This window comes from Drosophila miranda, chromosome 2, assembly GCF_003369915.1.
Source record: "Drosophila miranda strain MSH22 chromosome 2, D.miranda_PacBio2.1, whole genome shotgun sequence".
Classification (NCBI taxonomy): Eukaryota; Metazoa; Arthropoda; class Insecta; order Diptera; family Drosophilidae; genus Drosophila; species Drosophila miranda.
In genome coordinates this window covers 32,585,041-32,608,717 of record NC_046675.1, presented here as the reverse complement: position 1 = coordinate 32,608,717, position 23,677 = coordinate 32,585,041, and the positions used below count along the sequence as shown (strand labels likewise).

Below are 23,677 nucleotides of genomic sequence, written 5' to 3'. Positions count from 1 at the left end.
TGGCCTGCATATTTTGTTAATAATAATTTACTTTGCGGTCGGTTTGTGAAACTATATTTGATATTATTTTTTAAGGCAATTATTTAAAGGTAATTATATAGTATTGCGCACAAAAACAAAGTTACATTTTGTGGAATTATATAATTTAAAAAGGAATATTTTATGAATGAAAAATGGTAGTTAGACTTTTCCCCGCGAATACGTACCCGTCCTTGTCGAATGCCGTGAAACAGGCATCCATTGCTGAGCCGTTTGAATCCTCGATGACAATTGGCGGTGTAGGTGAGTCCATAACGATGTGATGTGCCTCTCTCTCTCTATCTCGCTTGCCACTTGCCTCACACGGTGAGAGTGTGCTGTATCTGCTCACTAATGAGGGGCTTCTGCTGCTGCTGCAATGTTAAAGGTGAAGCCATCAATAATAACAAACACACACATAGATACACACTTAAGCACACTCGTGGGCGACACTCGTTACACGCTCTCTCTCTCTCTCGCTCTATCTCTCTTCCACTGGGTCTTAGCCCCGCTCTAGTCGAACGACTTTCAGCTACTGAAAGCCTCGAGCTCTCGCCTTTGCGTTTTTCTCTGGCATTCGCGCTTTCGATGGCCATAGATTTATCGAATTAACAAAAAAACACCGATCCGCCACCCACATTCACATTCACATTCGTCATGGCAACGACGTCATCTTGTGGTTTAGTTTTTTATTTATTTGATTTTCATCAGTAGAGAGCCCACAGCCCACACCCACATCTGCCCCCACACTTGAGCACGCCTTTTGTGGCAGGCAGCAGACGATTACCTGACGCGGGCTTGGCGTTTTTCCTAATCAAAAAAAAAGCAAAAAAACAGTGTTCATTGTTCTGCAAATCGTGGGTTTGGGGGGGGTTTCGTTTTTCCCCCTGAAAGTTTTCGACATTTAGCCTCGAAATGCGGGCTACAGAAACTCCATCACTTTTTGTGTGTGCCATGTGGGGCATATGTGGCGGCAGGGAAGCAAGCACAAAAATCCACACTGAAAGAAAAGCAAAAGGTACACATCTGGGAAGCCTGGACTTAAATGTAGGACAAATTTTGGATCTAAATCTCGGTCTGTTTTGTGAGTCGGTGAGGCAAGCATAGGAGTAAAAATGTTCACCAACGACCAGGCGACACCGAGCGACCCACAGCCCGAAGGGCACCAAACCCAAAAGAGTGCCAACAAGAAGACTGCATCGAAGACCGGCTGGAAGTACTGGCTGCTGTACCCCAAGACATACAACAACCCCGGGGAGCCATTCTTTCTGCTGCAATCCCGCTTCGTCCGCCTGTACGAAGTGGAGAAATGGCATCCCCGTTTGGTCCTCGCGACAATCGCCATGCAAGAGGACAAGAAATCTTGGGGGGGCCCAAATGGCGGCAGATATCGAGGGTCGCCAACTCCAATGGATCCCAGTACTGCTCTACTGATAGTTCCAAACGCCAATCCTGTGTTTAAGGTACGTGATTGGGGTTGCGCTCCCAAGAAAACCGAAGAGGAGCTGCGTAGAGTGGGCATCCTCCAGAAGGAAAAGGCAAAGGACCCATCCCCGCATCCTTGAAACCTCTTTCCAGCCGAAAGACTGCAGCATTTCCTCATTGACATTCTTCTGTTGCTGTTACTCTGTGCCCGATAGACAATACATATTTGTGTATTGATACATTTCTCTCAGTGTTTTCTCTTAAGATGTTGCCAAAGTGCGAAAGTACAGGAGTACAGTTGTGCTTGGAGTTGCGTTTCCTTCGTTTGACGTCTAACAAGGCTGCAATTGTGTGTGTGGGTGGGTTTTTTCGTAGCTTGTGGGGTGGTCTCTGACATTTCTAAGAAATTTTTGGAGTGATTTTGCCACACCAATCAGTTGTCAAAGGAACTTTTCAAAAGGAACTTCATAGGAAACAAGGTAACAGTGCTCTCTCCCTTTCTCTTGGCCCTGCTCTGGCCTTGTACTTAACTCCATTTTCTCTGGCTTCACTCTGGCTTGCTCGTTTTTCCGCTGCAATCTTTCTTTCTGTTCGATTTTCGGGCTTTTATTCAGCCACTCTTATTTTATTCGGGATTTCGCAAGCTCTGCTGTTCTACACTTTCGTTCTTTGGTTTTAAGCTCCTGTTTAGGTCCTTCTGCTCTTTGTTGCTTTAGAGCTGAACTCCTTTTTCCTGCACTTTCACAAAGCGAAACTGCTAAATTCCTTTTTTCTTCCATTTAAAAAAAACCATTTGAAAGAAAAATATAAGAACTTGGAAAAAAATAATAGGAAAATATCTTTTCTAGTTCTCGATTATTTCAATATTTTTCTGATATTTTTCTTTTTATTTAACATGGATTTTTCTTTCATTCTTTCCTTCTGTCATTTTTAGTAGCATTAAATAAAAAATACATTTGAAAGGAAAAAAAATTAAGAACTTGAAAAAGAATATATTTATTTATTTAAAGTTATAACTATTAACGTAGCTTATTTTAGAAAATTCTCGATTTTTTTTTTATCTTTGTGTTATATTTTTTTGTATTTAACATTGATTTTGCTTTGATTCTTTCCTGCTGTTATTTTTAAAACCATTTAAAACCCATTTGAAAAAAAAAGAACTTGAAAGAGAATAAAATTAATGTATATTTTTCTAGTTTTTAATTTTTTTTTATATATTTTTTCTTTTATTTTAAAAGTACAAAAAAAATGAAGAACTTGGAAAAGAAAAGAGTGTATGTATTTTTTTTAGTTCTTGATATTTTTGATATGTTTTTCTACTCCTTTTTTCTTTTTCTTTTCTTCTATTTTTCTTTTTTGAACATGGATTTTCATACTACTTTTCTTTTATGTCATAGTTTAATCATATTTCCCCTGCAGCTCTTTTTAGCTTTTTATCTATTTCTTTCTATTCTAGAAATTCTAACTTTTTTCTCTTTTTTCTTTTCTTTTTTTTCTTTTTTTTCTAAAATTGTATTTTTTTATTGGGTTTTTCTCTTGCAGAAAATCTTTGCTTTACTTTCTTTATCTCTCCGTTTTTTGTCTTTCTTTCTGATAGTCCACACATTCATTCCATTCTTTGGCCTCTCTTGTATTTGACTTTCATTTTACATCATATTTCAACTTTACTTTTTTTTCATGCATAATCGTATTTCCCCCCAATTCCCCCCTCCAGCCGCTGGTGCTGCTGCAGCTTATAATATTATTACGGTTTTCCTTAGCCGTTTTGCAGCAACCCCTTTGGCCTTGCAAAGCCACAAAGCCATAGATTTCCATTTAACTTTTAGTCCTATTTCATCCCGAAGGCTCCAGAGCAGTTAAGCCTGGCCAGGATCCGCTCTCCTGCCTGCCTTTGTGGCTGTGGCATTCTTTCTAGCGTTCAACTAATGCTCGGGGCAGCAGGCGATAAATTTAAATTTAGATGCGAAATGTACTGCCACACTGCCACTGCCACATGTGTGTTTCTGTGTTTACTTAATATTTTTAAGATTTATAACCCCAAGAAAAGGTACACAAAAAACCATAAAATATAGACCACTGATTCATGAACGGAATCCAAGGAATAGATGGCCAAATATTGCCCAACAGAAGATACAAAGATACTGCCGCCTCTCCCGCCCTCTCTGTTGGGCTGTAATTTGGCCCATAACTTCTTTTGGCCAAGAGATAAACCAGAATAGTATGTACCAATAAAAATGCGCATAATTTTTTGGGCTGAGCAAAGCAGAAAAGTTTTCCCGGCCCCAACACTAATTGAAAACTATTTTTGGACCCTAGCGAAGCTCTCTCCCGGGTAAAGGCTCGCAGGCTCTCTTTTTTGCTGGTCTAGTGGGTGGCGGAGAGGGCAGGGGAGGGGCGGAAAGGGGGGTTTACGGGTTAATATGTAAATGTTCGGCTAAACGCGAGAAATGTGCAAAAGTTTTTGGGGCCTGGCTGTGAAACAATTTACGCGGCATTAAGCGAAACGCGTGCGCACACCTTCCAACCGTTCCGCAGAGAGGCATGCCTCACCTCTGGGGCAGGGTCTGGGGCAGGGTCGGTGTCTGCACCAGAAATTGTATTCGATTAAAGTTGTCGACGACGTCAAAGTCATTGACTAAATAAAAAGCATCCCATAAAAGCCAAAAGCGGAAACGAAAAGCAGCTCCAAAGAAAGTAGTTAGAAGGTGGCCCCCACCCCAACCACCCACCCCCGCCCCACCGGAAAAACTTTGACAATTTGAAAGGCAGGCGGGCGGGGGGGTGGGTAAAGTAAATGAAAGAAACGAAACAATGAACGGCAGCACGTGTCCTGATTATGAGTTCTCTTCGACTGCGACTTCGACAGCCACAAAAAAGGTGACACGGGGGACACGCCGCCTTCTCGCGGGGGTTGGAAAAAAGAAAGTACAAGTGAAAGTAAAAGCAAAGCGAAAGGCCATCAAGGGTGCGGCTCTGCGGCCACTCCAAAAGGTTAAAACTGCAATTGCGATACACAGTAAAGACGACAGACACGGTATCTGTTCTGGGGATAGATTTTTGATGGTTATGAGATGGGATTTTACGAGCAGATTTCTGGATTGTTGCGGGGATTTTAGCAGGGATAACAAAGTTATTTATAGGTATTTATAGGCCATAATTGAAGGGAAGTTGAGGTACAAAAGGGGCTAACGAAACTACTTATGGATTCAATAATTTTGGGAATATTGAATGGTGCTTCGTTGGCAGATATTTGTTGCATATTCTTAGCCATACACATATGGTTTTATCTGGGGGTTTTCCAAGGCCCAAACTGGTAGAAAACATATGGAAAGACCTTACCAGCTCATAAAAGGTGATATATTGCCCTTCATTTACCTCAAATGAAGTTTATTTGGGTTAAAAATGCTTTAAGCTTGATTTTTCTATATTTTTTCTTTGTTTAAAAGAGGTAATCATGTAATCATATAATTGTGTATTTTATTGCTTTAGAAGAGAAAACTGGGTTTTTTTATGTAATTTATTCTTTTAGAAAAGAAAACTGTGGGGTTTTTATGTATTTTACTCTTTTAGAATAGAAAACAGTAGGTTTTTTATGTGTTTTATTTCTTAAGAAGGTTAAAACTGACACTTTTATATGTATAGAGTTCCTAGAGCATTGTTGAAGGACCCTTTTCTATAAGTTACATGCTTCAAAAAGCTTAAATTTACATTTTTTCATATGTTTTACTACTAAAAAGAGCGCAAAACGGACATTTTGCTATATAGGACATACCTTGAGAATTGTTAAAGGACACTTTTCTATATGTTTTATTCTTAAATAAGCTTTAATTGACATTTTTTCTTATGGTTTATTCCTTAAAGAGGTGAAAACATACAATTTTCTATATGACAACTGCCTTAGAAAGTCAAAGAGGACTTTTTAATTGGGCTAAATAATTTCCAAAGATGTCCTAACTGCAAAGAATTCATGAGAAATTTTTTTATTCCATTTTTCTCTTCAAATTAATTAATTAAAATCCCAAAAATATATATTTTGCTTGCCTAAAAATAGTATTTCCTAAGAAAAAATTTCTACAAATTGTATTTGGATTGCATCTATCATTTCCCTTGAAAAGTCACCCCCAAACCCCTCTTGTAAGCCTCCCCTTTCTCAGCCAGCTTATAATTGGGGTCTTTGTGGCCCGGAGATATATTAAGGCCCATCTTTCAGTTAGATTTTGTTGGATTATTCTCATTCAGAATTTATCTTTTTTATATATTTTTTTTATTTCAATTTTTTGTATAGAAAAAAGAAAACACGAAAACCAAAAGAATTCACAAAGCACTTGAAAAACTTCTAATGCTCTGCCGGAGAAGAGAAGGGGAGAGCCGGGAAGAGGAAACTTTAAGCTGCTACCATAATTCAGGGCAGACACTGCTGGGGCATGAGGCAGGATCTGGTGGGGCGCATGAGGCAGGATCTGGTGGAGGGAGAGTCTTGCATAATTTGCCGAGTGAAGCGCTGAAAAGTAAATTACCGCCTAAGACTTCCTGTATTTGTTGTGGGGGCGTGGGGCGGCAGCGGGGGGCGGCGTGTCAAAAGTAGCTTGTCAAGACGATGGGATCAGCTAATAAACCACGCATCTCTCAGAGAGCGAAAGAGAACGAGGCCCTCGAAAGGAGCAGCAGCAGAGGTGGCAGGACTACAAGGAGTGGCAGGACTGATAGAAGTGGAGCAGCTGGGGGAGGCCCAGGAGTAGCTGTGGAACAGGAAGCAGAAGCCAAGTGGCGTACGGAGCATTTAAAAGCAAACGCCTTGAGAGGGGGAGGGAAGGGGGCGCCAGCCATCAATTGAATTGCCAAAAAATTTAGCAGCTTCTGCTTGGCTGAAGGATGGAGGATGGAGGCTGTTGGATGGAGGCTGTACGACGTAGGATGTGTGCTACTGCCTATAAAAAGCCTTTCAATTTCTTCTTTTTTGGGCTGTCTGTCTCCCGGTTATCTCCCTTTGTGTGTAGGTTTAATGCAGGCACGTCAGCAGCAGCAGCAGCAGCAGCAGCAGCTGAAGGAGCCGAAGGAGCACCAGCGACATTGATGGATACGCAGTTAAGGAATGCCGCGTCAGGGCCTTTAGCCCAGGGTTTTCGGTTCTCGGTTCTCCTTTTTTGCGCCATCCCCGTAGAGGTGTCAGGCAGTCAGTCAGTCAGTCATCACTGCCAGCCAGGCAGCCAGACAGCCAGCCAGCCATCCATCCGGCAATCCAGCAATCTAGCAATCCATCCGTGTGTGATGGTTGCAGGATGTTTGAAGGATGGCTGGCCTGGGCACGGGGAGGCCTACGTGGTTTGCCTTTTATCACTTGTTAGTATCTAAAAATACGTGGCATGGCCCACATGGCAGTCAGCGGCAGGGCCTGCCTTTCATTTCGTTTCGTTTTGGTTTGGGCTTTTTCATTTGGGTTTTCCACACTGGTTTTTTGGCTTTCCACGGCTTCCACGTCCCCATCACTCTCTCTCTCTCTTCTCACCTGCAACTCGCTTAAATACAAAATGATAAATTGCCATTTTGACTGCGGTCCCTGGTGCCCGGCCTCTAACCACCAATCATTCCGCTGCCACCATCTGCCACCCCATTCTGCCGCCTGACACCCCATTCCGCTGTGTGGCCTTGCCCCAGACACAACCGCCAGTGCAATAACGCAGCCGTTGATGAAATGAACTCCACTCCACTTGACTCGTTTCGCGGGGGGTACGCTGCGATGTCCTTCAGGGGATTTTTAGTTTGCTTTGCCTCTGGTCATAGGTCGCTTCAGGGGCAGAAGGGGCAGGAGACAAAGGTAGCAGGGCAGAAGGGGGAGGAGACAAAGGTAGCAGGGCAGAAGGGGGAGCAGAACAACTCTTCAGAGCAGAAGGGGGAGCAGAACAACGCTTCAGGGCAGAAGGAGAGCAGACAGCAGAAGGACACCGCTTCAGGGCAGAGAGGACGAAGGAAAACAGGGTTTTTTTTTGGCGCATTGGCTGAACAATTTTCGTGTTACGCGCTAGCGATGTCGACGCCCCGATAACACTAAAATCCGTGGCCAAAACAAACACAGAAGAAGCCTCCACGCACACACGCTTCTGCATATGTATTGGAATACAGGATGGGGCAGGCAGATGGGGCACAAAGAGAGGGGTGCAGCCATAGAGAGAAGCGTTAATGGTCGGATCCAGATCGTTGATTTCCTAAGGCGCACCACAGACCCCACAGTGGGGCAACACTTTCGAAATCGAAAAGGCAAAGGGAAATTCTTAAAGTTTTCCTTGTATTTTTGGGCAAACGAGGAGACAGAAGAGAAAGCAAAGGGACAAACAAAAGATTGAACAAAAGAACAAAACAGAAGAGTGAACGATAAGTTGGGTTAGCGCGATCGATAGCTCTTTTTCTGCAGTTGGAAGGCCAATCGATAACAGAAGACAGTGAAAACAGCAAAAGATAGCCGAAAGCAGCGATAGACAGCTATACACAGCGATGTATAGCGATGGACAGGGATAGACATGGATGGACAGCGTTAGGCAGCGATAAGCAGAGATAGACAGCGATAGGCAGCGATGGACAACGATAGACAGCGATAGACAGAGATAGACAGCGATTGACAGCGATGGACAGCGGTTGACAGCGATGGACAGCGATAGGCAGCGATAGACAGAGATAGACAGCGATTGACAGCGATGGACAGCGGTTGACAGCGATGGACAGCGATGGACAGAGATGGACAGCGATAGGCAGCGATAGACAGAGATAGACAGCGATTGACAGCGATGGACAGCGGTTGACAGCGATGGACAGCGATGGACAGAGATGGACAGCGATAGACAGCGATAGATAGCGATAGACAGCTATGGACAGCGATAGACAGCGATGGACAGCGATAGGCAGCGATAGACAGAGATAGACAGCGATTGACAGCGATGGACAGCGGTTGACAGCGATGGACAGCGATGGACAGAGATGGACAGCGATAGACAGCGATAGATAGCGATAGACAGCTATGGACAGCGATAGACAGCGATGGACAGCGATAGGCAGCGATAGACAGAGATAGACAGCGGTTGACAGCGATGGACAGCGGTTGACAGCGATGGACAGCGATGGACAGAGATAGGCAGCGATAGACAGCGATAGATAGCGATAGACAGCTATGGACAGCGATAGACAGCGATGGACAGCGATAGGCAGCGATAGACAGAGATAGACAGCGGTTGACAGCGATGGACAGCGGTTGACAGCGATGGACAGCGATAGACAGCGATAGACAGCTATGGACAGCGATAGACAGCGATAGACAGCTATGGACAGCAATAGACAGCGATGGACAGCGATAGGCAGCGATAGACAGAGATAGACAGCGATTGACAGCGATGGACAGCGGTTGACAGCGATGGACAGCGATAGACAGCGATAGGCAGCGATAGACAGCGGTTGACAGCGATGGGCAGCGATAGACAGCGATAGGCAGCGATAGACAGCGATAGATAGCGATAGACAGCTATGGACAGCGATAGACAGCGATGGACAGCGATAGGCAGCGATAGACAGAGATAGACAGCGGTTGACAGCGATGGACAGCGGTTGACAGCGATGGACAGCGATAGACAGCGATAGACAGCTATGGACAGCGATAGACAGCGATAGACAGCTATGGACAGCAATAGACAGCGATGGACAGCGATAGGCAGCGATAGACAGAGATAGACAGCGATTGACAGCGATGGACAGCGGTTGACAGCGATGGATAGCGATAGACAGCGATAGGCAGATAATTGTGTCCAAAGTCGGTTTGGGGACAGTAATCAAGAAAGAAACATTCAATAAAATTGTAACTTAAGAAACAGCGAGGGTTGTGCCTCGACAAAAACTTTCAAAACTGTTTAAAATATAGATTTATAGATGGTCTGGCCTTCCAAGTGCTTCTCTAAGAGATTATTGATGAAATTAGGAACTTAAGTCGGAGAACAGAGCTCTGCCTCGAGGGAGGACAAAGTAAACAGTCCGGAGGACAGATTTCTGGGCAGGTCCAGGACTCTCCGCCTTCGTGAGTGTTTGCAACGCGATATATCCCCAAGAAACACTTACAATATTCCACTTAAAGACCAATAATCACGCTCTCCTGCGATGCAATCAGCCGAAGCAAGGCGAAAAGTGTTTAAAGGGTTCGAAACTCTACGAGTATCTGGAGGGGGGCAACCTTTGGCCTGGGATTTCGTTTCAATCTTCATTAGAATCGCACTCGAATATGGAGCACAAATGTACCGCCTTATCGTTTCCATTCATAAACACAATCTAGCAAGGACACGATGTCTCCCTCGCTCTCTCTCTCTCTCTCTCTCTCTCTCTGTGTTCTCTTAATGCGAAAACCATCCACACACAATTACCCATAAGAACCCTTTCCGGCATTACACCCACCAGCATGGACAAAAGGGCATGGCCCCAATCCCTGACATTGCAGCTTATCCCAGAAAGAAAACCAAAAAAGGATCAACAGGAAGAAAACCACTCACCACGAAAGCCAAACTCAATTTGGTGGCCATCATTGCAAACGGCCAAAACATGGCCAAAACAGGAGGAACAGGGTTACGGAATGGGATGGTATGGGGGAGGGGGGAGTCGCACTCGGCACTCGGCACTCGCATCGGCAGTGCCAAAAACTTCAAATGGCAAATGGCGCACAACTTCATTTAAAAGGCATTACGACAAGCATTTCGTTGCCTCTCAGTCGCCGTCCTGAACATCCCGAAACAACAAGCAACAGAACACGGAACTACAACAAAACGAGGGAGGGTGGGAAGGGGAGGGGCCAAACAGGCAACAAGCAAGCAAACAGCCAAAAAACAGTTTGCACCTTTTTTTTGTGCCCTGGCCAGGCCCGAAAGCGTTGACATAAACGCCGGCCCATTAGCATTTTTTATGCATTAATGACAAGCCACAAAAATGGACACATCGTCATGCATATGAATGAGAAAAAGGCACAAAAAAGGAGCCGAGAGGATACAGGACACTGCCAGCCACTGGCGACAGGATGAACCTATCAATGTGTCGATGTGTGGATGCTCACAGCCCACAGCCCACGCGACAATAGACACTAAAACGACAGACAGGCACAGCCGTCAGTCCAGCAATGAGGATAAAAAGGGGTCCAATGAAACAGGAAACTCAATGGCAGGATACCCTGGATATATGAGAGGTAATTGAAGTGATTGTTGGCAGTGGATTTGCGAATAGAAATCAGAGATCAATCACAGATGCAGAGTTAGATTGGGATCCTTAAAGTATTCGGAGAGGCAGAGGTTTTGTGGCAGGTTTATTTCAAAGGTATATGTCGCCAAATGCTTTGGATATTGTACCCCTCTTTAAGCTGTTCTTTGTTTGGATTGAGGCTACTCCAAATATGAGAGTTAGTCTCCATTTTATTCCCTGAAAATCATAGATTAAGGGCACTCTTAACATATTAGTTTTTTCCCTAAAATGTGTACTAAAAAAACAGACAATCTTCTTATAAATAGCACCATAAACTCCATATACTCGCTTAGAAAAGTACTCTAATGGTTCAACATTTCAACTGCTTTCCATCAATACTTGCCCAATACTAGAGATAATATTTAGAGATCCCTTCTCTAAGGAAATAGAACTAGTCGAAATGTTTTTTTTCGAGGCCTAAGTGGCTCAGAACATGAGAGGTCATAAGCTATCTTGAAGTAAATATATCCCACATAATCCTATACTATCCTTTTAGCTCATCTTTTAAGATCTGGTAGTACTTAAGAGACAGAAAAAGAGACAGATTGGAGACACTTAGAGTGGGAAAATGTTGAAGAAAAGTTTGGGAAATTGAATCAAGAAATGGCTTAAAAATTTAGAGGCCTGAGAGGCAAAGCGAGCTGGTAAGCACCCTCTTGGAGTACATATATCATAGATATATATTCTTTACTATTCTTCATCTGAATTCGATCTTTTTCCCTACAATATTTGGTATCCAAACAGCCCCACGTTTCCCACCAATGCTCATGCCTTTACACCTCCCACAAACCCCTCCATAAATTCCGATTCCGAAAAAATTGAATGAAATTTTTGACAAACTGCGTGCATAGATGGCGCTGGCGTGGGGGGGGGCAGATGGCGCTCCATTGTTGGATAAGGACGACTCGTCCTCCTCCCAATTGCGGATGTTTTTGAATAATCGATGCTTCCTGTTCTGCTCTGTCAGCCATGGGATTTCCTCGAAAGGATCCCCTGGGTGTGTGTGTCTGTGTTTTCTTTAGCTTTTTGTGTTTTTTTTGGTGGGCCGCTTGATTTTTTCCCATAAATTTCAATTTTTGGAATCGCGAGCATTTATGCATTTTTTCATTTCCGCTCACAAAAAATATACATATATCTGTATATATATATGTACACGTATATCCTTTTTTCGTGTTTGGGCATTTTTATTTGCCAATTAAAAACAGCCGCAGGTGGCATGCAACCATGCGGCAGACTCACACAAAAATTTAAATACAAATTGTTTGCAATTTCTATTCATCTTTCTTTTTCGGTTTGTCGGCACAAGGAACCTCAGAGAGTGTTGCATTTAAATTGCACATTGAACTTTGACATTTTGCTGCTGCAGCGATGGGAGTGCACCTGCAATGGCGGCGCCACTGCCGCTGATGGGAGTTAGGATAAGGCACACACACACACACACACACACACACACACACGGCAAACGGAAGGACCTGCCTGCCTGGCTCCTGGAAGCCCAATTTATTGGCCAAATATGCAGGTGAAACGAATTGCAGAACGAATTGTAGCTAAATGTCAGCAAAGCCCACCGCCTCCCTGTGTGGGCGGGGGGTTAAGAATGCCAATCAGGCCAGCCCCACCCTCCCCCCTCCAGCTTGAAATGTATCTGAAAACTTATGTGCATTGTTAGTGGCACTTGGCACGTGGCACGTGGCTTGTGGTTGTTGCTGGTGCACGTTTATTGATTGCGTCATGAAATATTGAAAGATTTTGTTAGGTAAATGATGACATTTCCCCAATGCAGGTCATGCAGGCAATGGAAAGCCTTTGATTCCAAGGGCATTCCAGAAAACAGAAACGTGCCCCATCCCCCAACCCCCCCCCCCCCCCACACCAAAAAAAGGTCACAGCAATCAAAGGGAGAGAGTGAGAGTGAAAGGGGTGGAGATTGGTGCGGGTTTCAGGGGGGGAAATATTGAGGAAATGTTTAAAGAAAAAAGGGTGTTCCAAAAATGGCAAATAATAGTTGAACGAATGGGAAATGTTTGCAAATGTTTAACTTCATAATTTCCCCACATATCTATGAGATATCCTAAAAATAAAACCGCTTAAACTGTGAAACATATGAGAAAATCCGGCAAAATCAGAGAACCTCCTTCGTCGAACATTTTTGTCTAGGCAAAACCCCCCTCTTCTATCAAAAGATGCTTTTAATCTTTGGAAATCTATATTTACATAATGTATCCATAAGAAACAAGTGCTTTGCAGAGAGAGAGCGGTAGCTGGAAAGGTCACTCATTCAAAAATAGAACTATAATTGCCTTTCCCTTTTAAACATTGCAGAAAATCTCTAGCTATAGCCCTTTCATGGCTTGTTTGCCCCTTAAATGTATCTTAAGTCTTGACCAAAATCCCTTTGTACAGCACACAGATACACACTCCGTTGGGCACACACACACACACATATTCGAATGCGCCAGAGGGAGGCTGTGGAGTCCCTCAAATTCAGGTCACTGGAGTCCCCTCTGGGGTTGGGGCTGGGGGGTGGAAATGATTTGATTTGATTTCAATTTTGGGGCCACTTTAAATTGTCTTAACCTAAACACAGAGCGGCACTGACTATAGTATATATATATTTAGATTTAAGAGGAAAGATAGGTAAAGACAAAAGGGAAAATCGCTTGCCAAATAAATTAAGTAGCTTAAGAGTGAGACCCAAAGAGAGATAGGGAGGGAGAGGGAGAATGGTCATTGAACCGAAGGCTGCTTAAGCTGCTTAAAATCAGAGCCCCCGGAAAGCCCTGCCCCTTGGCGTAAGGCAAAAACTATGCCCAAAATGAGAGGCAAAAATGGGAGACTGACTGACAGCAGCTGGCTCTGACTATGGCTCTGGCTCTGGCTTGATTGATTGATTGATTTAAATTAAAGGGCATTAAGTGGTTGGCTGGCCATCGAATTTAATCGATCAAAGGAACGGAGCCGCCAGGATACTTTTCAATTGAAAATTGCTTGCTGCTTAACTTCATCGTAATGTCATTTCATCGCAGGAGCCGCCGGAGCACCAACAAGGACACTTCACTATGCTACAGTTCATGCTGGCTCGTATTTTATGACACAAACAGGCGGCACACCTGAAATTTACGAAGGAAAGGGGGTGTCCCCCCTCCTACTGGCATACCAAATAAACCAACAAATCAATTTGCCAGGTGCCACACGGACACAGGACACGGAATGGCAGGGAGGACAGACCCACGCTTAGCTTTATTTCTTTCTCTGGCAAACACCGAGATTTATGAGCCAAGAGGCGCGTGAGCCGGAAAAACACCTCCCCAAAGCCAAGACCCAGAGCCACAGCGAAACCCAATCCCGAGTCAAAGATGCAGGATGAAGAATGAAGAATGGAGAATGGGTTTTTTCCAGCGACAGCAAATTGTTTTTGTCTTTCTTATTTTTATTTTTATTTTTTTCCTGGCTGAAAGTTGAGCCTTGGGGGCGAGTGTGTGTGGGGGGGGGCTTTTGGCTGACCAGTCAGCATTTATTATTTATAATAGTCGACGGACTCTCCTTTTCCCTTGGCCTGGGTAACCTTTTCTAATAGATGGCACCCTCGCACAGTCCCTGCCACCGATAGAGCACTTTGTGCCACATTCAATTGCTTTCCTGGCTGTTCTGCCTGCCTCCTGTCTCCGGCGAATGGGTATGGGCTATCAGTAAACATTTTATTGTCACACACTTGGCACAAATGGGACATCCATCGGCCCCAGCCCCAGCCCCAACCCAACCCCCCCTTTCTCACAGTTTTACTCGTAGCTCGTATATCTCTCGACTCTTATACGGCAATCACGGCAGCAAACAGTCAACAATGAGATTTATACTTTGGTTTCAAAGCCGAGTCTCAAAGATTTTCAATGCAATTTGCAGTAGTTTAAGGCTTTAAGGGGGATTTCTTTACGGTTTGTGGAAGGAATCGCAAAAGGTAAGCCATTCATTCGGAAGAAGTCAACAACAGATGAAATGATGGAATATTATTTCAATAATTGTCAAGGGAGTGGACAAGGTAGAGGAATGTACAGGGTATAATGGAGGGATCTAACCGATCTGTGGCCGAGGAAAGCTGCTGCATGACACGTGACATGCAAGGAAAGCGAAAGATTGATTGAAACTTGAATAGGAGTGGTTTCAGGTTCGAATTCTTTTCTGACTTTGATCCTCAGAGATTGATAGATACGTATTAAAAATAGAAAATCTTACAAATTTCTCATTAAAGGAAGGATTTTTGTATATTTTTCACGATCTTTATACCGAAAATTAATGAAAATTAAATTCTTAATACAAGAAACTCTCATTTTACTTATTCCTCACTCAATCGAAGGCACCTTTTACTCCCTCTCCCACCTCTACTATCATTCCCTTTTCTCCCTATAAGAGCATCTCCTAGTCGTTATATTTCAGTTATAGTTTTTCGATTTTCCTTGTTCTTTATTCATTTTCTTTTCCTTTTTTTTCCCCTCGTGTCGTGCCGCATTCTTTTCTTTTTATTATTTTTTTTTTTTGCTGATTTTCTCTTGATTTTCAGCTTCACGCTGCTGTTGTTTTCCCGCCCCGCCCCTCCCCTCCCCAACGCACACACACATTTCCACTTAACACTCTCCACTCTTTCCTTTTCGTTTCTGTTTTTTTTTTTTTCGTCATGGTCTGTTAAGCCTTTTTGGTCATTTGACTTATTGGTTTTTGCGTTGCCCTCAGCAGAAGGAGCAGCAGCAGCAGCAGCATCAGCAGGAGAACAAGGTAGACGACTCTGTTGTCCGTGGATTGTGTCCGCCCCCCCCCCCCCTCCCGCATAATGCAACCTGCAACGGAGGAGGCTTCGTAGGGGGAGGGGCAGGATATCGCCAGGTGGGTAATGCGTTTCCATGGTCTCTCCACACTCACATGGAAGGGGCGGCCTCCATGGCCGATGTCCTGCTTGCGGGGTGTATACACAGATAACACGATGATGAGGCAGCAGCAGGAGAGGAGATCCCAATGAAAAGGTCGCCATGGCGGCCACGGCACATATACACAAGAGAGAAGATATGTGGTATACGGAATAGCAAATGGAAAGAAGTGTATGGTGAATGGTGTATGCTGCAGGACACAAAGGAAATTGGCGAGAAATTGCAACCATCCTTATATTGAGTTACAATCTGCCCCCCCCCCCCCCCACCTCCTCCTCCTCCTCCAGGACTTGTTTATAGTCTCCCAAGATGTTTACAATACAAATTTGTATATCATTCAAATTGATATAAATATAGCCACTATATATAGCACACAAAAGGAGGGGGGGGAAAGGGGCAGAGAGACTGGGTGTGGTCTTAGACAACAATACGACTACGAGTATGATTTGTGAGACATATTTGTCTTTTGAGAATTTGAGATATCTCTTGCATCGTCTCAACGTTTCATTGTCATGAGGGTGGGTGGTTCCGGGGTTGGGGGTTGGGGGTTGGGGCTCTGTGCAAATGAGATATCATATTCTATTGCTTTCCACTATCACCATATACATTTGTATCTGCCACTGGTGGACTAGAGTAAAGTGATAGTTGATGATTTTTGAAAATAATATAATTTAATTTGTGCTTTTGGTTTATTCATTCGAATGTCTTCAGGAAGCAAGCAAGGCAATCGTTCATACAGGCCGGGGTCTTAGTTGATTCTGGAGAGGTTTGTGTGTGCGAATCAAAGAGAAAGTTGTTTTGCGATTTCGAATAATGCGAATATTGAATGGATAATAGTATATGATTATATCTACAACTTTTGCTGGGCATTTGTAGTATACTTTTGGTATTTTTTGTATACCAAACAAGTACGAAAAGTTTCTGGTATTTTTTAGATTTATAGTATTTTTGGAATAGTCAATAGTATTTATATTTCTTGGTATTGTTGGTATTTTTCGATATTTTCTGATATTTTTTGTGTATTCAGTCATTTTTGGTAGTTTCTGGTATTTTCTTAGTATTTTGTATTTATTTTTAGTTTCTCTTATTATTGGTATTTTTTATTGTTGGACTTTTTCTGTATTGTCTTATATTAGTAGTATAATCAGAAGTTTTTGGTAGTTTCTGGTATTTTGTAGGATTTTGTATATGTTTTGTATTTTCTTTTAGAATTGGTATTTTTTGTATGGTTGGTATTTTTCGATATTTTCGGTAGTCTCTGGTATTATTAGTATTTTGTATATATATATTTTATTTCTGGTATTTTCTTAGTATTTTGTATTTATTTTTAGTTTCTCTTATTATTGGTGTTTTTTATTGTTGGACTTTTTCTGTATTGTCTTATATTAGTAGTATAATCAGAAGTTTTTGGTAGTTTCTGGTATTTTGTAGGATTTTGTATATGTTTTGTATTTTCTTTTAGAATTGGTATTTTTAGTATGGTTGGTATTTTTCGATATTTTCGGTAGTCTCTGGTATTATTAGTATTTTGTATATATTTTTTTTTTTCATATGTATTGTGGGATTTTTTGGTATTTTCTGATGTCAATTGCATATTGAAGCATTCGCCAGAGGGTAGTTTCTGGTATTTTTGCGTTTTTTTTTTCTATGCAGGAGAGGTCCGAAGACCACGAAGTGTTATACGATAAAGTTTTTTGATGGTTATTTGGGGTTTTTTTTAATTCTTTCTCTTTCGTTTATTACCGTCTCTCTCGCTCTCTCTCTTTCTAAGGAAGATACCTCTTCCATGTTTGTTTTAAACAAATATTAACTCAAAAAGTTCGAGGCTGAAAAAAAAGCCTCCTAAGCCTCCAAGAGGCGGAGCGAAAACTTTCTCCCTTCTGCGAGTATGTTTTCGTACTTCATATTTTGAAAGTAAATTTAACTTCTGGTTAAATTCTTCCCCCCTTCCCCTGCAGTACCGTCCAGTACCGTCCGGTAGTACACAAAAAACATATTATTTACTGCATTGTTTACGCAAAAATTTCTGATTGTATAATTTAATTAGTTTTCGGCACTCAGAGACTCAGAGTTCGGTGCCTGGTGGATGGAGGGAGGGTGGGGAGGGGGAAAACTCTATAAATAACCCATTAAGTGGTTCCGCAAAACTTTATCTGCCGCTTGGACGATACGATGCTGGATGCTGGATGGTAATCATCTGAGATGAGAGTTAACCAAAGAGTCGACTCCGAGCAGACCCGTAGTCGCCAGTCCAGAGTACATTAGGGGGCGGGGGTGGGTGTGGGGGTTGGGTCTTTTTCAAACTGTTGTGCGGGCAATTATTGTAAGTTTTTTCTCTCCCCCCCCCCCCCCCCCCCCCCCCCCCCCCCCCCCCCCTCCCCCCAATTCGCTGGCTCTCCATCTGTTCTCAATTTTTGCTTTAAGTGCCGCCGCTGATGCCACGCCTTGTTTTTCAATTAAATGAACACACCCCGCCGCCCTGTCCCGAATCCCCAAAATCTGCTTCGAATCTGGTTGTTGGTTTCATTATTACGAATACCAAGAGTTTCCAAATACAAACAATTCATGAGAAAAACAGAGAAAGAAACAAAAGAAGGCGAAAAATCCATGAAAATTGTTGCCGCAATATTGGAAAATGCGCCGTATTTGGGTTACTTTCAAAGTAGCTCCCCCCCATTCCCCCCCCTTTGGAAGCAGAGTACAAATTGAGCAACAACATCCGCTCCCTGCCCCCCCACGTTCCCCCTTTTTTAGCCAGAGAAAAGCGTAGGAAAAACAATCGGCAGCAGATTAAGTTCATGCCATGTTGCAGTTACAGTTACAGATTTTCCACACCCCCACACACACACACACACACACACACACACGCACCCGCCCACCCACTCTTTTCGCTTTTCATATTCATTTTTGCACAGTTTTCCTCTGTTATATGTAGCCGAAATCAAATGTTGCCCGAAACCCCATTGTCACCCCAGTCCCACCGTTCCCCGCGCCGGAAAACTCCCTTTTTTGGAAAACCCATTCTGAGCATCCTTTCAGACTCTTTTGCGCTGGGCGCTTTTCAGGATCATTGGCAGCGGGTTCGAAATTGTTTGCACGACGACCAGGGAGGGGGACGGAGAGCAAACGTTGCGAAAATATGTCACAACATTTGTTACACATTTTCGGGTCAATTTTTTATTGCAACGCCACCAACCATCGGCCACCATCGACCCCGCAGGCCCCTCAGGCCCCTCAGGCCCCCCAGGCCCTTGCATAAGCAAGCAACCCACATGATTCCGGGAATCTTGTCACAGCTGCTGGGAACTGCCTTTTCCCTGCCCTTTCCCCATCCCCCAAAGACCCTACTCGCACCCTCTCTCGAAGTGTCATTGACACTAGCTTGTCTTTTAGTTCTTTCAATTAAAATCCATTCAACTGTGAAATTGTCAACAGTTTTTTGAGGCCAATCAACATTTTGGATACCCTTTGAAAGCGTTTTATAGGCAGCTGAAGATCGTTTTAGGATCTAAATGGGTGGAAAAATACCCTTTTTATGCATAAAAATAACCAATACCCTTGAAAATTTCAGTATTTTCTTACATTTTAAATGAAAAGTGTTTAAAACAAAGACTTTTCCATGGCCTAAGGGTAGAAAATGTATCAAAAAATATTATTTTATCATTTATATCATATTCAGCAATAAATATACTATAAATCTTTAAAAATAAACAATAATTAGGGTATTTTAGTGCCGAAAAATTACAACACGAATATCTAAAATACGCAAATCAACTGTTTTCCCCCCAAAAATGTGAAATCAATTCAGTTAATTGTGTTTTATGGGCTATATTTTAAACTGGAAATAGTTTTTGGCTATTGGCCACCAATTAGCTGACCTTTAACCCGAACCGCCTCTCTATCGCGGGGTACGATATAGGGTAATAAGAGGCGATCCAGTAGAATAACTGCAAATTAATTATGCACAACAAACGGCGACAGATTGAGAGAGACCGAGAGAGAGAGGGAGACCCCCAACCGTGAAGCACACAGAACACAATACGTGTATACAGCAAATCCCATGTCCGTCCCCGTAATTGTTGTTATAATTGTTGTGCAATCCCCAACAGACCAGAGCAGACCCCACACCACACCACACCACAGCCCGCCAACGAACCCCATCAATTCCCCAACGAAAGACCGAGCGGCCCCACCCCAAAAACCAGTCACGATTCAGCCTAAGCAAATCGCCAGAGCCAGAACCAGAGCCAGAGAGCTGCAGGAGGAGGCGGGGGAGCTGAAGGGAATGTCGACCGCAAATTAATTTACAACGTAAACTGCAAAATTGAAAATTATGTTGTAATTACTCAATTCTGACGTTTTTCCCATTGACCCAAATTTATGTGGGGCCACACACACACACACACACACACATCCCATGGAACCACTCGAGAGAGGCAGGAGCAGCAGAAGCATCCTCGTCCAAAGAGTTTGAAGATGATGGTGGAGACTCCTTTGGATATATCCCACAGTCTCTGGTTCTCTGGCCAACCTTTGTGCCAATTTAAATGCGTAATTATAACGAGTGCCAGAGCAGTTAGAGACCGTTCTCTGGCCTGCATATTAATTACGTTCCAGAACAAAAAAGGGAAACGAAAGAACAAAATCAAGAGCCGGCCAGGCAGGTCTCTCTGGGGTCCCCGGACAATAGGAATTTTAATCAAGGATCAGCGTGCTCGAATTTATTTAAAGGTGAAGGAAACACCACCCTCTCTATCTGCCATCTCCATCCCATTTCCCATCTCCTGGCCTGGCTCTGGTCTGATAATCTGGTCAGCATGTTTCAGGCATGCCTTGAATGCCTTTCCTTTCTCATCGACTCCACCTCCTACGCCGCCTTGGGGCTCTGCCCAGCCAATTGTCTGCCTGTGGGTCTCGGTCTCCGTCTCCGACACAAAAGGGGGGCTAATTAGGAGTGGAATGACAAGTCGAAGAAATGGATTTCAAACGGATTTCAGCAAATAATAGTACGGGTACGAGTACAATGGTAGATGGCAGCCCAACCCCACCCGATCGGGGCCTATGGACAGTATTGCATCGACGGAATTTCAGTTGTTTCCGTAGTGTAGCGGTTATCACGTGTGCTTCACACGCACAAGGTCCCCGGTTCGAACCCGGGCGGGAACAAGTCTAAGATTCTTTTTGCTGCTTTCTCAAACTTGATTTTCATTCAATTTGTTTTTGAAGAAATTTTATGTTTGTAAGAAACTATTTTTAAAAACCAACTTAAATAAAATTAGAGTTGCTCAGTCAAAAGTTCTACGACGAATATGCAATGCTCCATGGTACATACGAAACAGCGACATCGAGAGGGACCTAAAGGTTCCCAAAGTGGGCGATGTTATACAATTACATGCAGCAAGGTACTTGCAACGACTTGGTGGTCACCCTAATGCGCTAGCCAGACGTCTAATTAACCCGCCAAGGAAAAGAAGACTCAAAAGGAGTCATCCACTGGATCTCCCTACTAGATCCCTCCTATAACATCTCATTAACTTTTTGTAAATATTCTAAATAATGTATGTACCTACTCCATATATGTAACATTAAGTTTAAGTATGTATCTCCTGTGATCAATTGTTTTTCCCCTTAAATGTAAAACTAGATTAAGTTGCCACGAAAGGTAGCAGTAAACTTGTTTACAATAAAATACAAATTTTCCACATGAAAAAAAAAAAAAAAAAAAGAAACTATTTTTAAAGTACTTTTGGTTTCCTTAAGTGATTTTTTGTGATAGAAATTTGTGGAAGTATTGTTTTTGGAGGTTACAATTTATGGTGTTGCAATTTATTGAAAATATTCAAGAGGTTCCACATTTAAAATAAATTTTTCTTTGGATTAATATTCAAATTTGGCTCACAGTTTGATTTCTTGGGATCTCCAGGGAAATATCTTGTGGCTTTGGTCTTCAAAAGTCTTAAGCCGATCGTGATCCAAGAGTTTCCGTAGTGTAGCGGTTATCACGTGTGCTTCACACGCACAAGGTCCCCGGTTCGAACCCGGGCGGGAACAGATCTTTATTTTTCCCCCGTTTTTCATTTAATTTTTTTGTGAAATTTATTATACCAACGAAAATACTACAACAACAATATTTAAGCTCCTTAAAACTCTCTGTCTTTCTAGTTTTTGTGGATCTGACTTTGTAAGTATTTCTCTTTCTGGAAGAGATAGCCCTTCTTTGATTGCACAACGGAAGTTATATCGGTATGTACATATATTTTATTACTCATCACAGTTTTCATTGGAAGTGAAGAGCATCTTGGCATTATATGCCTTTTCCTAGAACTGGCAGCAACGCAATTATTCAATAAGTGTAATCTTTTTCTTCTGCCTCCAATTGAAAATTATATAATTATAATGCATTAGTGAAACATTCTCTAACAGAAACGAGGTGGAACGTTGTGAGTTGCTGCGGACACCGCAACTCTACATTTATACCCGATACTTAGTCAGTATGGCTCTCCTCCGGCAGACGCCGCGAATATTGAACGACACGACAAAGAGTGCGTGCGAGAGAGACAGAAAATCAGTCTGAGCGTGACGTCGGGCGCTGCTTAGCCAGTGAAAATTGATTTGTTCCTTTTGGGTATAAAAATGATGCGATCTGATCCAGATTCAGCAGTCTGATAGATATGTTCATTATCTATGATTGGAGTGTGGATACCAAATTTGGTTGCTCTGGCTCTTATAGGTTCTGAGATCCTTGAACTCATATTTTGCAATTGGCAAAACCGACCATGAAACCTGTGTGTTAGAGAGAGACAGAGCGAGAAAGAATGAAATTTTTTTCTTGATTCTGGCTATAATAATTATACGATCTGGTTGAGATTTCACACTCTAGAACATATAGTCATCCTCTACGATTCTGCGTTTTTGGTTTTATCGTATCTTTAAAAATGTGGATGCCACAGATTTTCGTCCTTTGTGGGGGCGGAAGTGGGCGGGGCGAAGTTTTGAAATATTTTTGTAGCAGTGACATATCACAGAAGTCTGGATCCAAAGCAACGTTGCTCTAGCTCTTATAGTCTTTGAGCACTAGGCGCTGAAGGGAACGGACAGACGGACAGACAGACAGGGCTCAATCGACTCGGCTATTGATGCTGATCAAGATATATATACTTTATGGGGTCGGAAAGGATTCCTTCTGGACGTTACACACATCCACTTTTACCACAAATCTAATATACCCCAATACTCATTTTGAGTATCGGGTATAAAAAGTACACCCCCTGTGGTTTTTTCCCCGTTTTTAAGAAGGCATTTGAAAATCGCTAGTAAATCGGGGGGAAAAACGCATGCTGCCTTAAAATCGCAGGTAGAACTTAACAGATCCGCAAAGCTTTTCTGCAAACTTAACATTGACGAAAAGTTATGTTATTCGTTTTACTTTACATGTAGTTGACGATGTTAAAATTTACATTATTATCGAAGTCGTGCACTTGGAAATCGATTTTAAAACGTGAAAGTCGCACCAGAAACGCTAAGCTTAAAATAGTTAAAAATCACTTGCAAGTCCAAATTGTGAAATCAACTTAAAATATGAAATGAATGCTCAAGCTCATGCTTAAGCGAACGAAAAATTCCGCGTTTGTTGTGAAACAAGTTCTATGTTACCATGACCCTTATGACCCCCTCACTCTCCTCCGTGAGTCACTCTCTTCTCTTGAGCTTTCGCTCTCATGAGTGTACCGTGCCGTACCTACCACGCTTTTTCTTTGCCAAATGAAAGCTTCGTATAAACAAAATACAGGAAAGCTTTCTCCACAAAACGCACAGGCACACGCGAAATTTCGGCCTCTTATCGCCGTGGTAATACGAATATTTTTGATGATTTAGAACTGTTGTAAATCACTTGTAGTTTGTGCTACAATTATTGATAATTAGGGCCACTTGCGGTAGTCGTTTATTGGTGATTTATGTGTAATATTCCACTAAGAAACACGCGCAGAAACCGGCTTACAGAGAGGGCGACAAAAAACGCGTCCCGTCAGCTGTGAAAGCTGCGCAGAGAGTGCGCCAAAAGA

General features: G+C 42.8%; 1 protein-coding gene and 2 non-coding genes across 5 annotated transcripts in view; 2 read left to right on the top strand and 1 right to left on the bottom strand.

Moving 5' to 3' along the window:
- Positions 1-23,655, bottom strand: part of LOC108157111 (nicotinamidase) — a 39,665-nt gene extending 16,010 nt beyond the window's left edge. The window contains exons 1-2 of one of the 3 annotated variants that reach the window (XM_017288986.2): positions 23,357-23,655; positions 207-392 (exon numbers count right to left, since the gene is read on the bottom strand). In XM_017288986.2, the coding sequence (XP_017144475.1) occupies positions 207-292 (86 nt within the window). In that variant the 5' untranslated portion in view covers positions 293-392; positions 23,357-23,655. Of the gene's footprint in view, positions 1-206; positions 393-448; positions 561-23,356 lie in introns of those variants that run through there. The other 2 variants (XM_017288985.2, XM_033390188.1) reach the window with 2 other exon arrangements.
- Positions 20,708-20,780, top strand: Trnav-cac. Its single transcript has one exon. It is a non-coding gene; the product is annotated as a tRNA-Val (tRNA).
- On the top strand, positions 21,593-21,665 carry Trnav-cac. Its single transcript has one exon. It is a non-coding gene; the product is annotated as a tRNA-Val (tRNA).
- Positions 23,656-23,677: the final 22 nt, after the last annotated feature.